Genomic DNA, 13,485 nt, shown 5'->3' on the forward strand with positions numbered 1-13,485 from the left:
TGATATGAATGTTTGTTAGATATATTTAGTTTTATTAATAAAACTGTTCTGTTTATAGATGTACTCTTGAAAATATCTATCAATGTATTACTTATTTTTCTGTCCCCACTAACTGGAACAAATGAGGGATATTTTTACCCATGTTAATATTTTCTGTCCCCTGTTTCTACAACTAGTGAGGGATCTGTCCCCTATTTTCAAATTCCTAGATTAGGCTCTGAGTTCTCGAAGTTGTATTGGAAGCAGGAAAAATGGGCAAGTATAAGGATCTGAGTGACTTTGACAAGGGCCAAATTGTGATGTCTAGATCAGCCTTTCTCAATCGGGGTGCCATGGCATCCTGGGGTGCTGTCTGGCTTCATTAGGGGTGCCATCAAAAAATTATATATTCTAACATTGAAAAAAATAAAATGAATTAAAATTCCAAAAAAAAACGATAGTTACACTAATGCCGCCTCATGCATCATCAAAATTTGTTTCACGGACCCCTTTCCCATGTCACAACGTCACTGCCGGGGTCAGCATGACTGCGTATATTTTATATGGGGGTGCCTTGAGAATTTGCATACTTCTGAAGGGTGCCGTGACCTGAAAAAGTCAAGTTTATTTGTATAGCGCTTTTAACAATAAACATTGTCGCAAAGCAGCTTTACAGAATTTGAACGACTTAAAACATGAGCTAATTTTATCCCTAATCTATCCCCAATGAGCACGCCTGTGGCGATGGTGGCAAGGAAAAACTCCCTCAGACGACATGAGGAAGAAACCTCGAGAGGAACCAGACTCAAAAGGGAACCCATCCTCATTTGGGCAACAACAGACAGCATGACTATAATATTAACAGTTTTAACATGAAGTCAGTTTCATTGATGTTGTAACTCTTCATTGATGGAAACTTGAGTGCAAAACTGTTCATGACAACTGCAGTCCTAAAGTTAGCAAGTCAACTGTAGTCCTCAGCCATAAAAGCATTACTGTAAGAGTCCAGAGCGTCCTCCAGGTGTAACTTTCAACTGTCCTCATGGGGCCATCCTCCACAGGAGCGATGCGATGAGACTCCACCCGGGCACCAGGATGGATCAAGCAGGTCCAAGGAGCAGAAGAGGTCAGCATCTCGATCCCAGGACCGACATGTAACTCAGAAGGACAGATTTGGGGGGGGGAGAGGGAGAGAAAACACAGGTTGTTAGGTATGCCCTAAAAATGACACAAGTATTAAGTCTGTGTGGTAGGGTCGCAGAGACGAGTCTTGACATCAGGCATAATACACAACAATGGCATGTTAATATCAGGCTTTCGTCTAAACAGGGGCGCTGCGCCCTCTTACTCTCGGCGTGCGCCCCCTTACCGACTCCGTGAAAACATCCCAGCAACACTACGTGACAATGTGTCTGATCATCAAATACGTTATAATTACTCCAAAAATATTCCAATCATAGTAGATACACCGCCAGACGGTGCAAAAACAATCCGAATTGGCGTTTTCCAGACTGAGGCGCCATGTTGCTTAGTTGTTTACTTGTCGCGGCTGCTCTCGCAAGATTTGACATGGGTTACATACAAGGTCAGCTGACTTGTAGAGCGAGATTTCTCAAGACTGAATGACCTTTCACCCACCGGCGTGGGAGCTTTTGACAGAAGTAGTTCGCGAGTTGTTTTTGTTGACACTTGGGCATTTAAAGATGTCATCCCGCGGCACGAAGCGGAAGAAAGCCAAAGACTATCTGGGGCAGAAGAAGATTACTTCTTTCTTTTTCAATGTTGACAGGCAATTTGTTACAATTTCCCTCTCAGATAGCCTCAGAATGTCCCATTGGAGCATTTTTCAAAGGCTTTGCACGGCGGGGGGGGGGACAACCGGCACCATCTCCCCCCCCCCCGCTTCGCTCCCTCGCCATGGTGAGCGCCCTCATACTAAATTTTTCTAGAAAAAACCCTGAATATGGTTAAAAAATATCATGACCTGCTCTGGCTGGATGCTTGATTGGGTGATGGGAGCACACTCCTCAGCAATGATAGCAGGGGTTTTTCTAGAAAAAAAGTAGTATGAGGGAGCACACATTCGCACGGATGCGAGGGAGCGAAGCAACCGGGGGGGTGCGCGGAGGGGGGGGTCCCCCCCTTCCGCAGTGCGAAGCCTTTGAAAAATTGAAGCTTAAATGGGACATTCTGAGGCTATCTTAGAGAGAAATTCTAGCACTTGCGGTCATCCTGAAACTTAAGAAAACAAGACATTATCATCAACAGTTGAACTATTGAGGAACTGTTCTGTTAGAAGTGCACAATCCTGTAAATGAAAACATGACAAATTTAAAAATATTGGCCAAACTTTTATTTACTTAAGTCTTGGATTGTACTTGCATACTTGTATACTTGTGCATGATGTGTTACAGTACTTGCAATCGCACATTAACCAGGGTTATACCACTATGACATTAACAATAACAGAGACTGTCACTGCTACCAGTAAAACAAAGACCGTTACAACAACAGTCGCCTGTTCCTTAGGCTGCCCCAACGCATCAATGCCTTGTCAAAGTCAAAGCTGTCGATGGCAGGCCCCTCAATCCTGATCCGGAGGAGATGGTTAAGGTTGGTGTTTGTCACTGTGGACCTCAGCCTTGTTTTTACCCTTTTGAGAGTGGAGAAGGCCCTCTCACAGTCAGCTGTATGCACAGGGATAACCACCATTCTGACATAGAGGGAGGCTATGTTTGGATATTGGCAGGCTAGTGTTGGGTTGGCAGATAGCACCTGGCACATGTCCTTTGGTGACTTCTGACGGTAACTGCCCAGGTGCTGTCTGAAGGCAATCCATTCATCCCGAAGTTCTTCCCTGTCAATGGGGGAATGGCCATCTGAGTAGAAGGTGGACAGCCTGTCCATCTCCGCCCATCCGTACTCTCCAGTCATGGAGTCTGGTAGGCAGCCAGGGTCCAGCACACCAAATGCTGCCAGGAGTTCCATTTGGGGGAACCGCTCCTCCAGGTTCTCTACAAGATTGTCGATGAAAGCACTTCGAACATGTGCAAATTCCTCCCGCTGCCGGTCAGAGACTAGGATGTCTAGACCATCCAGCCGTCCCCCTGGGCCCAGGTCCACATCCAGGTCGGCCAGCCGTCCACCTTCAAGTGGCTGATCCCTGGCCAGCTGCATCACTTGCTTTTTTGTCTCCACTGCCTTGTGGATTTCTGTCAGGTCAAGCTTTTTTTGCTGGAAACACTTGCTGAGGGCTGACAGATGAGGAAGAACATCACACAGCAGGTAGAGGGTTGCTATGGTCTTGTACGTATGTAGCCAGCTCCAGAGAGCTTTGGCCATAGCAACCCCCTTACCTGTCTCCTAATGGAGATGTACCAGAACGCTACGCAGTGATCTATAAAGGGCTTTTGTCGCAGCATCATGGGACAGCCACCTCACGTCCTTTGCTTGGTTCAACTTCAACTCCATGTCCTGGAGGATGTTCTGTAAGAATAATTCAATAAACGTTGTAATGATCAAGTTACAACTGCTTTGAAACAGTAAAACAATACTTTATTGCAGTTTCCAGGACACATGGCTCTTGTAAAAATGAATATGGTTTACCTGTATCTCTTTCAGGCCTTCTGATCGAACTGCACTGCCATTGTAGTAGAGGTACAGGCTCATGAGGTTCGGCTTGAAGACGTTGCCAATGTATTTCACCTTGTCCGACGGCAAGGGCCAGTCTGTGTGCAATGCAGTGGATACTTACTATCTTTGCATTGTCCTCCTTAAGCTGTGTGGCAACACCACTTCGATTTCCTGTAGAGGAAATAAAATAAATTGTTTGCTTTTATTAGCTGATACGTAACCCAGTAGGGGCTAGGTTTTGATTTTTGTGTCTTTGTAGATATACTTCATTTAGATAACAAATGTATTTAAAACTCACCTATCATACATGCTGCTCCATCTGAGCCAAAACCAGCCACCTTCTGGATGGACAGATCATTTTCCTCCATGTAGTGACTGAGGGCAGCTTTGACAGTGTCGGCCTTTCCATCTTTTAACGCCACAACCTTCAGAAAGTTGGCCTGAAACTTGCCATCACCATTGATACACCTGCAACAGATAATATTGTTACATGTGATCAGCTAGAACAAATATGGAATGTTGCATGACATTTTACTGTATGTAACACTGTCACATATTACATGTATAAGTAATTTACATTCAACGTGTACCTGCAGTATAGGACCAGCTCATTGGTTGTCGAGATGTCCACCGTTTCGTCGCACATCAGTCCCAGGAATGGGCTGCCTCTGATGGTGGTCAGCTGGTCCTCCTCCAACTGAGTGCCAAGGACACTCAAGAATTCATCTACAACTTTGCTGCTGGTGTATGTGGCATTTCCACCAACATTCAGCCGGTTGAACACCTCACAACCTGTCACGAAAGTCATGAAAAAGGCCATAATTAGCAGTGTTGAAATTATAACAAAGTTTTTTAGGCACAATTTTTTTGAAGAATTAATTTACTCAAAGTAAGGGTACTCCTTACCTAACTCGGTGGTCGCAAACTTCACCAAGTCCTTGAAATTGGTGTGGTGAGGTATTTCCTTTTTTGCTAGGTGATAGACCACCTTCAGTGCCGCCTTCACAGCTTCTTGATTCAAGGAAACCTGGACAGGAAGATTAGCAGGGGAAACCATGTCAAGATAAACTCAAATTAAACCAAGAAAACATGTGCAAGGAGAGAAATTATATTTTGAGATTTGTTGAACACTGACATGAAGACTTTTTACTTAGTGTTTGCCATGGCTTGGCCAATGCCTCCATTCATCTCTGCGGCAATGCGGGCGTTTTCTGTCGCCTGCGCCGTTCGATGTTTGGATTTTGCATGATTCCGCGCCTTGTCAACCCGCAAGCTGGTGCAGGGAATCTTGCTCCAGATATATTCCCCATTTTGTTGGCGCTGGTTGTGCCGCTTACAAATGCGGCACATCATCCCTGTTTTATTGTTGACAGGATAAAGCCAGGGGTATCCCTTCTCCCATGCCTCCTGGTATCCAACCAGATGTCCTGAGTTCTTTTTCTTGGGCCTTCGTTTCATATTGGTAAAAAGAAAAAAAAATCAGCTTCATCGTAGACCCCATTATATCGGGTCTTCGGAGTCTCAGTTTATGTTACAATGTATAAGTTGAAAACAAACCAAAAAATGGACATAGCTTCACTGTAGACCTGGGGTCTTTGTCCATTTTGTCAACATTGGAAATTTAAATAACACTTTGACACAAACTAAAAACAATACTCAATTCAAATTACACACAACTACAACTACTAATTCCTCATTATTCAAATTGTGACTTACTCTACTATGATTGAAATTGAAATTTATATTTAGAATTCAAATCCATTCAAGTTGCACAGAAATAAACATTCATTAGAGAAATCTGATGTTTTCTTATAGAGTTAGTTGTTCATAATGAATGAAAAAAATAATTCCAGAATTATTTTCTCTAAAAGGAAACTGTTATAAATAAAGTATATTTTGTAAAGTTGGAATCTAACTCAATTAACATAAACTTTTAAAGTTTGAGACCATGCAAAAAAAAAAGTATTAAAAATACATACTTGAACTTTTCCAGGAACTTGGCCCTTTTCTCATTTTGCTTCTCCATTGAACACTCGGTGCTTTCATCCGAACAAGACACCTGGTCTTCGTTCGTCGCTGATTCTGCGCCGCCGTCAAAGCGCTCGGTTGACGCGTCCTTCAATGTGGACCTGGACCTGTCGGCATGGACCGATCTCTCGATTGTCGCGACCTCGCTATTGGAAACATCTTTATCCGCTTTGTGACCGAAAAAAGAAGTCATCTTCTGCCCCAGACATTCTTTAACTTTCTTCCGTTTTGTGCCGCGGGATGACATCTTTAAATGCCCAAGCATAAACCAAAATAACTCGCAATCATAAGCGCCCGCGCTAGTGGGTGAAAGGTCATTCAATCTCGAGAAACAAGTCAGCTGACCTTACATATTACCCATAGACATCAAATCTCGCGATAACAGAAAACAACATGGCGACTCGGTCGGGGAAACTCCGATTCAGATCGTTTTTGCACTGTTAAACTTTTGGATCGGAATATTTTTGGAGTAATTAAAACACATTTGGGGAACAGACACATTGTCAAGTGGTGGTACTGGGATATTTTCACGGAGAAAAGATCATTTTGAGAAATATTGTATGTTGTATGGCAGCATGTAAGTACACAGCCCAAGTGTGACTTAGGTTAAATCGGCATTCCGGTAAGAGGGTGCAAGCCGGGAGTATGAGGGCGCAGCGCCCCTGTTCCCTTATTTAGAAAAAAACCCTGGATAGGATGCAGATGAGCCCTTAGGGCTGGCCAAGACAATTCAGTTACATTTCACTGGGTCTGGGACATGTGACAGAATGTCTGACGGCTGATTCCCTGCAGGCTATAAGAGCCAGTCGAAGTCTCCACCCTCTCCACCAAAAGATTTCCTGTTGACTCCATGTAACTCGGGGGGGGGGGGGGGGGGGGAGAGAGAGAGAGAGGGAGAGAAAACACAGGTTGTTAGGTATGCCCAGTGTCACCTGAATAAGTAGGAACAGCATACATATTGCACTGAGTACAAGCAGGGACTCTGGCAACTAACTATGACAGCATAACTAAAAGGGGAGAGCCAGAAGGTAACACAGGCATGAGGGAGCCCCAGGACATAAAGCAGCCAGCCACTACACCGTCAACAAACTCAAGTGAGCAAGCGAGTGAGGACTGACAGCATCCATGCATTCCAATTTACCAAAACACTCTGTCTGACAACCCTCCAGATCTACACCTTTACCTCATAAACACCATTAACAAAAGGCTTGACTAAACAGATATGTTTTCAGCCTAGACTTAAACGCTGAGACTGTGTCTGATTCCCGAACACTACTTGGAAGGCTGTTCCACAACTGCGGGGCTTTGTAAGAAAAGGCTCTGCCCCCTGATGCAGTCTTCACTATACGAGGCACCAGCAGATAGCCTGCACCTTTTGATCCAAGTAGGCGTGGCGGGTCATAGAGGACCAGAAGTTCACTCAGGTACTGTGGTGCCAGACCATTTAGTGCTTTAAAGGTTAATAGTAGTACAGGTAGTCATCGACTTACGACCGTCTGGTTATGACTGGCAAGTGCTTCCCAGCTGAGCTAGCTGAGTGCACGACAGTTTCCGACCCAGCTCCTGGCAGCGCCCAGCATCCAGCCAGTGTTGCCAGATACTGCTGACGGTTTCCAGCCCAAAATATGTTCAAAGCCCGCCAAAATGCACTTAAAACCGCCCAATCTGGCAACACTGCATCCAGCCTCTTCTATTATGTGTGCAGTGTTTTGCTGGACAAACAACAAGCGAGCTACAGCGTGCGTGCGGCTTAACCAGATCTTGTGCTATAATGCGCGCAGCTGATAATCAAAGTAACTTTCACTTTTCTGTTCTGTTACACTGTTCTGTGTCTAGTGTCCAAAATGAAAAGTTAGTTTTCAACTGTTCAGCTAAAAAAAAGTAATTAAAATGATTGTGTTGTTGAAATGATTGCAATTTATTTATAATCAAAAACTGATACAGGTGGATGAAAGTGATGGTGTCAAAGTACTATACTAGTACTACTGAGTGATAAGAAGTCCTAGTGAATGCTCGATAAGTCGACAATAATAAATAATTAGGTGTATTTTTCGGCACTCGCTGCGCGCGCACGATGGCTCAAAATAATATACTGGCAAGAAATAAAAGTTACTTTCACCCCCGAGTATGCAGTGTTTGACTTAAACCAAATAATGAGCCAAGGTAATGAAATAAGAAAATGTTGATAAAGTAAGACTTTAAAATGATTACAATATCATTACACATCATAATATACTTATGTTCATTTAACATAGGCCGACTTACGACCAGATTGGTTTACGACCGGTCAGTTGTAACCAAACGCAGTCGTAAGTCGACGACTACCTGTATTTTATAATCAATACGAAATTTGATTGGGAGCCAAGCCAATGCAGTGTGGATAAGACAGGTGTGATGTGGTCATATTTTCTAGTTCTAGTAAGGACTCTTGTTGTTGCATTTTGAACTAACTGGAGCTTGTTTATGCACTTATTGGAACATCCAGACAGTAAGGCATTACAATAATCCAACCTGGAGGTAACGAAAGCATGAACTAGTTTTCCGCATCATGTAGTGACATTAAATTTCTTATCTTAGCAATATTTCTGAGATGAAAGAAAGCTATCCAGGTAATGTCATCAATGTGAGTTTCGAATGAAAGACTGGGGTCAATAATCACTCCGAGGTCTTTTACTGCTGCACCTGAAGAAACCGAAAGGCCATCCAGAGTTACTGTGTAATCAGAAAACTTTCTTCTAGCTGTATGTGGTCCTAGTACAAGTACTTCAGTCTTGTCAGAGTTAAACAGAAGGAAATTAATAAGCATCCAGTGTCTAATGTCCTTTACACATTCCTCAATTCTATTAAGCTGGTGTCGATCATTAGGTTTTGCAGAAACATACAACTGTGTGTCATCAGCATAACAGTGGAAACTAATAGTCAGTGCGTTTACATGTACATAGAGAAAATCGAATTTCTGCCGTAGCTCGACTGAAATCGAAGTTCTAAATGGCATGGAAACACCTTAGCTCAGCTGAAATTGAACCGAACTGGATTTCTCGTAATCGAGCTACGCGACCTAGATTATGTGATTGTAGCTGAGCTACTTAGTGCATGTAAACCCTATCGAACTACGTAGTCGAGCTACTTACTTCAGCACTGCCCCTTCCGGAAGTGACGAGCCACAAGCAGGAAACACAACAGCCTCGGTCGGCATGACAACAGTAGTAGAAACGTGCACTTCTGGAGCAATGAGGAGATGGAGTTCATGCTCATTCAGCTTAAGGAGTTGAAAATATATATATCGATGTTGCTGTCCTCGTCGTCGTTCTTCTTGTGAACACGGAACTGATAACTTTTTTGTTTATACTCTTGAATAGTTCTTCTTCATGACGACAACCGGAAGTGTACCAACACGATGTGGCGTGTAGCGCCACCTGTGGCTCGGGTGCACAATGTACCTCACACAATAGCTTGATTTCCTTGTGTGCATGTAGGATTGGATTTCTCTGGCACCCCTGCTGGGACCCTTAGCTCGATTACCGACAGTAGCTCGATTTGGATGTGCATGTAAACGCACTGAGTGTTTACGAATAATAATACAAATCAAAAAAAGGTTGAGAAACGCTGGTCTAGATGACTGGGTCTGAGTATCTCCAAAGTGGCACATCTTATGGAGTGTTCCCAGTATGCAGTGGTTATTACCTGCCAAAAGTGGTCCAAGGAAAGACAACCAGTGAACCGGCGATAGGGTCATTGATTTGCATGGGGCATGAAGGCTAGCCCGGCGGCACGGTGGTGTAGTGGTTAGCGCTGTCGCCTCACAGCAAGAAGATCCTGGGTTCGAGCCCCGGGGCCGGCGAGGGCCTTTCTGTGTGGAGTTTGCATGTTCTCCCCGTGTCCGCGTGGGTTTCCTCCGGGTGCTCCGGTTTCCCCCACAGTCCAAAGACATGCAGGTTAGGTTAACTGGTGACTCTAAATTGACCGTAGGTGTGAATGTGAGTGTGAATGGTTGTCTGTGTCTATGTGTCAGCCCTGTGTTGACCTGGCGACTTGTCCAGGGTGTACCCCGCCTTTCGCCCATAGTCAGCTGGGATAGGCTCCAGCTTGCCTGCGACCCTGTAGAAGGATAAAGCGGCTAGAGATAATGAGATGAGATGAAGGCTAGCCCATATGGTCCAATCCCACAGAAGAGCTGCTATAGCACAAACTACTGAAAAAGTTCATGGTGACACCTTTGGGTTTTACCCAGCATTAACTTTTTCAACAGTTTGTGCTACAGTAGCTCTTCTGTGGGATTGGATCATATGGGCTAGCAATAGAGCTGTGCAATATATCGTATTTTTATCACGATATCGATATTGGTGTCAAACGATATCAAAATTCATAATATCGATATGAAACGATTTTTTGTCATTTGTAAGGTAAAACAACCCTTCTGTCCCCTAAGGCACACCGTAGCCTTGTATACGTCATCCATTCTACTCCCGCGATATCTCCGCAACAGTAAAAAATCAGTTCTTCTGTTTTCATACGTGTTGGGTGATTTGATATATTGATTTGTTAATATGTTGTTTGATTTGCTTGCTAATAGTTATAATAATACAGTTAACATATATTTACGTCATATTTTTGGATGTGGGACTGGGTAATGTAAAAATGGCATCTACGGAAGAAAACAAGCACAACAATATTAGCACATATCCAGCTTGCTAGCTGTGTTAGATGTGTTAAACCGTGTGGATTTAAGTGGAATAATTGCGAGTCGTCCTGTGGTCAAGGCAGCGTTTTAAGGTAAGGCAGTTTGGTTATTAATGTTGCCCGCCGCGGCATGTTTACTTGGGTTCATTTGATTTTGACTTGTGCATCTGCAGCTAGCATCATGCTTTTGAAGTAGGTTCTGCTAAGGACGGGTTTATTGCGCGATGTAGACGGACTCAGATGTAATTACATTGTTTTTAAAATTCCGTGTGCTTAAAACGGTGTCCCCCTGCTAATCATGTAGCCCTAATCATGTGTTGCTTTTACTTTTCCTAATGGCGAGTGAAATATCTCTGCAAATGGTATTTCAATGCTGACATGCCCAAAAGATAGCGGAGTCCACATTTGGAAGATGAAGGAAGAGAAGCCTGATGCTTGAAAATAGATCGCATAATCCACAACGCATATCTGTATTTGAGACATAACCTGCAACTAGTGGGGATGTTTTGGAATGACTGTGCGTAGGGTGTTTTTGGCCACAGAACACTAACCCACAGTAGTAGGAGGACTACTGGGTTCGTGGATTTTGTCTGTTGACTGAGCGAAGCATGGTGTTTGCCTTGTGCCATTTCACGTAGCATCTAGCCGCAGTGCCACCTACACTTTCAGGGAATGTTTACATGCCGCTGAGCTATTTTCATGTATGTTAATTCTTAAGGACTTGTCTCTATATTGTGCGTGTTCACACACGGACTGGCCATCGGGAGTAGCGGGAGTTTTCCCGGTGGTTCAGTGTGGGCCGGCTGAGAAAAACAAAACAAAACAGTTGCGCGCTGGCCTTTAATATGATAAGCAATGTTAACAGTTTCTTAAAGAAACAGTTAACATTGCTTATTACAGTTGCGCGCTGGCCTTTAATATGATAAGCAATGTTAAGTTTCTTTAAGAAACTGTTAACATTGCTTATCATATTAAAGGCCAGCGCGCAACTGTTTTGTTTTGTTTGTTTTTTTCTCCGCCGGCCCACGCTGAACCACCGGGAAAACTCCCGCTACTCCCAATGGCCAGTCCGTGTGTGTGCGTGTTTAATGTTGGTGTCTTAACAACACACAAGCTTACGTTGTTGTGTGTGTGTGTGTGTGTGTGTGTGAGAGAGAGAGAGAGATTTTATCCTTGGCTGGCTACGAGCCAGTGTGGACGTTACGCAGTAATCACTGGTAATACCAGCGCTGGCTCCATCCTCTGTGATCGGAAATGTTGAGTGAGGAGAATGTGAGCCTTGTGCAGGCGATAGGACCTATGCAAAGTACGCGCTTGCACAGTAAATAGTTTAAGTAAAAGGCGTTTCAGGGTACAATGGGAAGGGTTGACAGGTAGCCTATGAGGCCTGTACTATAAAAATGTGGCCCGGTGCCTCTGGTGTTGATGATCGGGGCTTTAAAAAAAAGGTGTATAAATATCGTTTTAAAAATCGCGATATCGATATTTACTGAAAAAATCATGATATTGATTTTTTCCAATATCGAGCAGCCCTAGCTAGCAATATATAATTTTTGTATGAAAGCAAAGACCGAGTATTTATCGTTACATATTTCCACTTTTTGTGTATTAATGTAATGTTATCAATTAAATGCCAACTACAAACAGGCTGTTCCAGCCTTCATACAGTATGTTGGCCCGGTGGCTGACAGCCTGTTCGCAGAGCATGTTTTCTAATGGTTCGCTCAATTTCCCATTGGTTGGAAACACTGAGAGACTAAAAGATCATCTCTTCAGTTGCATTTTCGTATAAAAATTATGCCCGTCACCCCACTATAAGTGGTTGAACTATTCAATTAAACCTTTAGTTCCAATTACAAAATGGCTTAATAAATGCAAAATCTGTCAATTTTTACATAAATAAAGATTAGATGGTCTGTTTTCAAAAAAATATTGGTGTGAGGTCAAATAATCTGATGCGAAACTACACCTCATGAATAGGCCTGTCATGATACCAGATTTTGTTGGACGATATATTTTGTCAAATTATTGCGATAAATAATATTGTTGACGTCTTTTCAAGGCAATTTTATGCTACTAGTAAAATAATAATCATGCAAATACACCCTTTCAATGAACAGTAAACTTTAAGTCAACTTATTCAATTCAACAGTGGAACGTAAAAAAATCTATAAATATAAATAAATAACCTAAAGAAACAAAACAATCAAACAAAACCACTCAACAAAAACAATAAATAAAATACAATCTATGGCTCTTAAAGGTCCCCTTGCATCGTTTTTTCATTAATTGTGCAGTGGTCTTTAGTATGAATGAATGCCGTGAGCCGGTTTTGGTGAAAAAATGCTGTGGTTCTCCTGTTTCAGGCTGTTCTAGTTTGGTAGAGGAGTGGGTGGTGGGAGAATGACAGGATTTCAGCTCTTACTCATTAATATTCATTACACGTAAACGTGTTACCTCTGGCTAACAGCACTGTGACGCTACCTCCAGTGGGTCAGAACAAGCGGATGTGGGTGTCTTTGTAAAAACTGTTTTGATTGGCTATTATGGTCTCGACATCAATGTTTTGACCAATAACAATGTAGATAACACGAATTTTACATAACATTCAACGAGATTTAAACGAGACTAAAGATGGTGACTTACAAATGTGTAAACATCGTTGAAGTTGATAAAGTTTGAACAGCATGAAGGAACATGCCCCAACCCCCCGAAATTAATAAAAAAAATTCTCAACGGATTTGGCATAATAAAAAGGTCGTTTTTTTACTCAGAAAAAGCGGAAATCCGCCGAAAAGCGGAAAACTCATCCCTGCCTAACTTGTGACCATGTCATGCATGCTAACGTGGAGAATATGAACATGCTATTTTGTAACAAAAACCTTTGAACAAAAAGTTAATGTTTTACTTACAGCTTGTGAGCTGGTGGTCGATCGTCTTGACTACAGATCCAAGTATTAAAAACAACCTCAAAGCAAAACCACTACTGAAGGCACCGAAGTTTGAAAAGTCACTGTGGTTGAAATGATCAGAACACAGTACTAACGCTGCATTATACTTCGCTGGTGGTGTTCCAAAGATAAATTCCCATGTTCAGACATGTTTTCAGCTTGCTGTTAGGTCCTCTTTGTTAAATAACACAGGCACGAACTTGTTCAGACATGT

At 42.9% G+C, this 13,485-nt stretch overlaps 2 protein-coding genes across 3 annotated transcripts in view; one reads left to right on the plus strand and one right to left on the minus strand.

The window, feature by feature from the left end:
- si:dkey-7l6.3 (zinc finger protein 235) overlaps positions 1–13,485 on the plus strand; it is a 92,303-nt gene that overhangs the window by 39,188 nt on the left and 39,630 nt on the right. The window lies entirely within an intron of this gene.
- Positions 3,383–5,795, minus strand: LOC132871190 (E3 SUMO-protein ligase KIAA1586-like). Of its 2 annotated transcripts, XM_060905297.1 has the most exons (7): positions 5,592–5,795; positions 4,748–5,059; positions 4,519–4,639; positions 4,203–4,404; positions 3,911–4,080; positions 3,586–3,783; positions 3,383–3,465 (listed from the first exon to the last, which is right to left on the minus strand). In XM_060905297.1, the coding sequence occupies exons 4-7, from the start codon at positions 4,256–4,258 to the stop codon at positions 3,401–3,403; spliced, it is 489 nt and encodes a 162-aa protein (XP_060761280.1). In that variant the 5' UTR covers positions 4,259–4,404; positions 4,519–4,639; positions 4,748–5,059; positions 5,592–5,795; the 3' UTR covers positions 3,383–3,400. The 2 variants fall into 2 exon arrangements, with proteins under 2 accessions (XP_060761280.1, XP_060761279.1); XM_060905296.1 differs by lacking the exon at positions 5,592–5,795 and having other exon boundaries at positions 4,748–5,210.

Source organism: Neoarius graeffei, chromosome 23 (assembly GCF_027579695.1).
Source record: "Neoarius graeffei isolate fNeoGra1 chromosome 23, fNeoGra1.pri, whole genome shotgun sequence".
Classification (NCBI taxonomy): domain Eukaryota; kingdom Metazoa; phylum Chordata; class Actinopteri; order Siluriformes; family Ariidae; genus Neoarius; species Neoarius graeffei.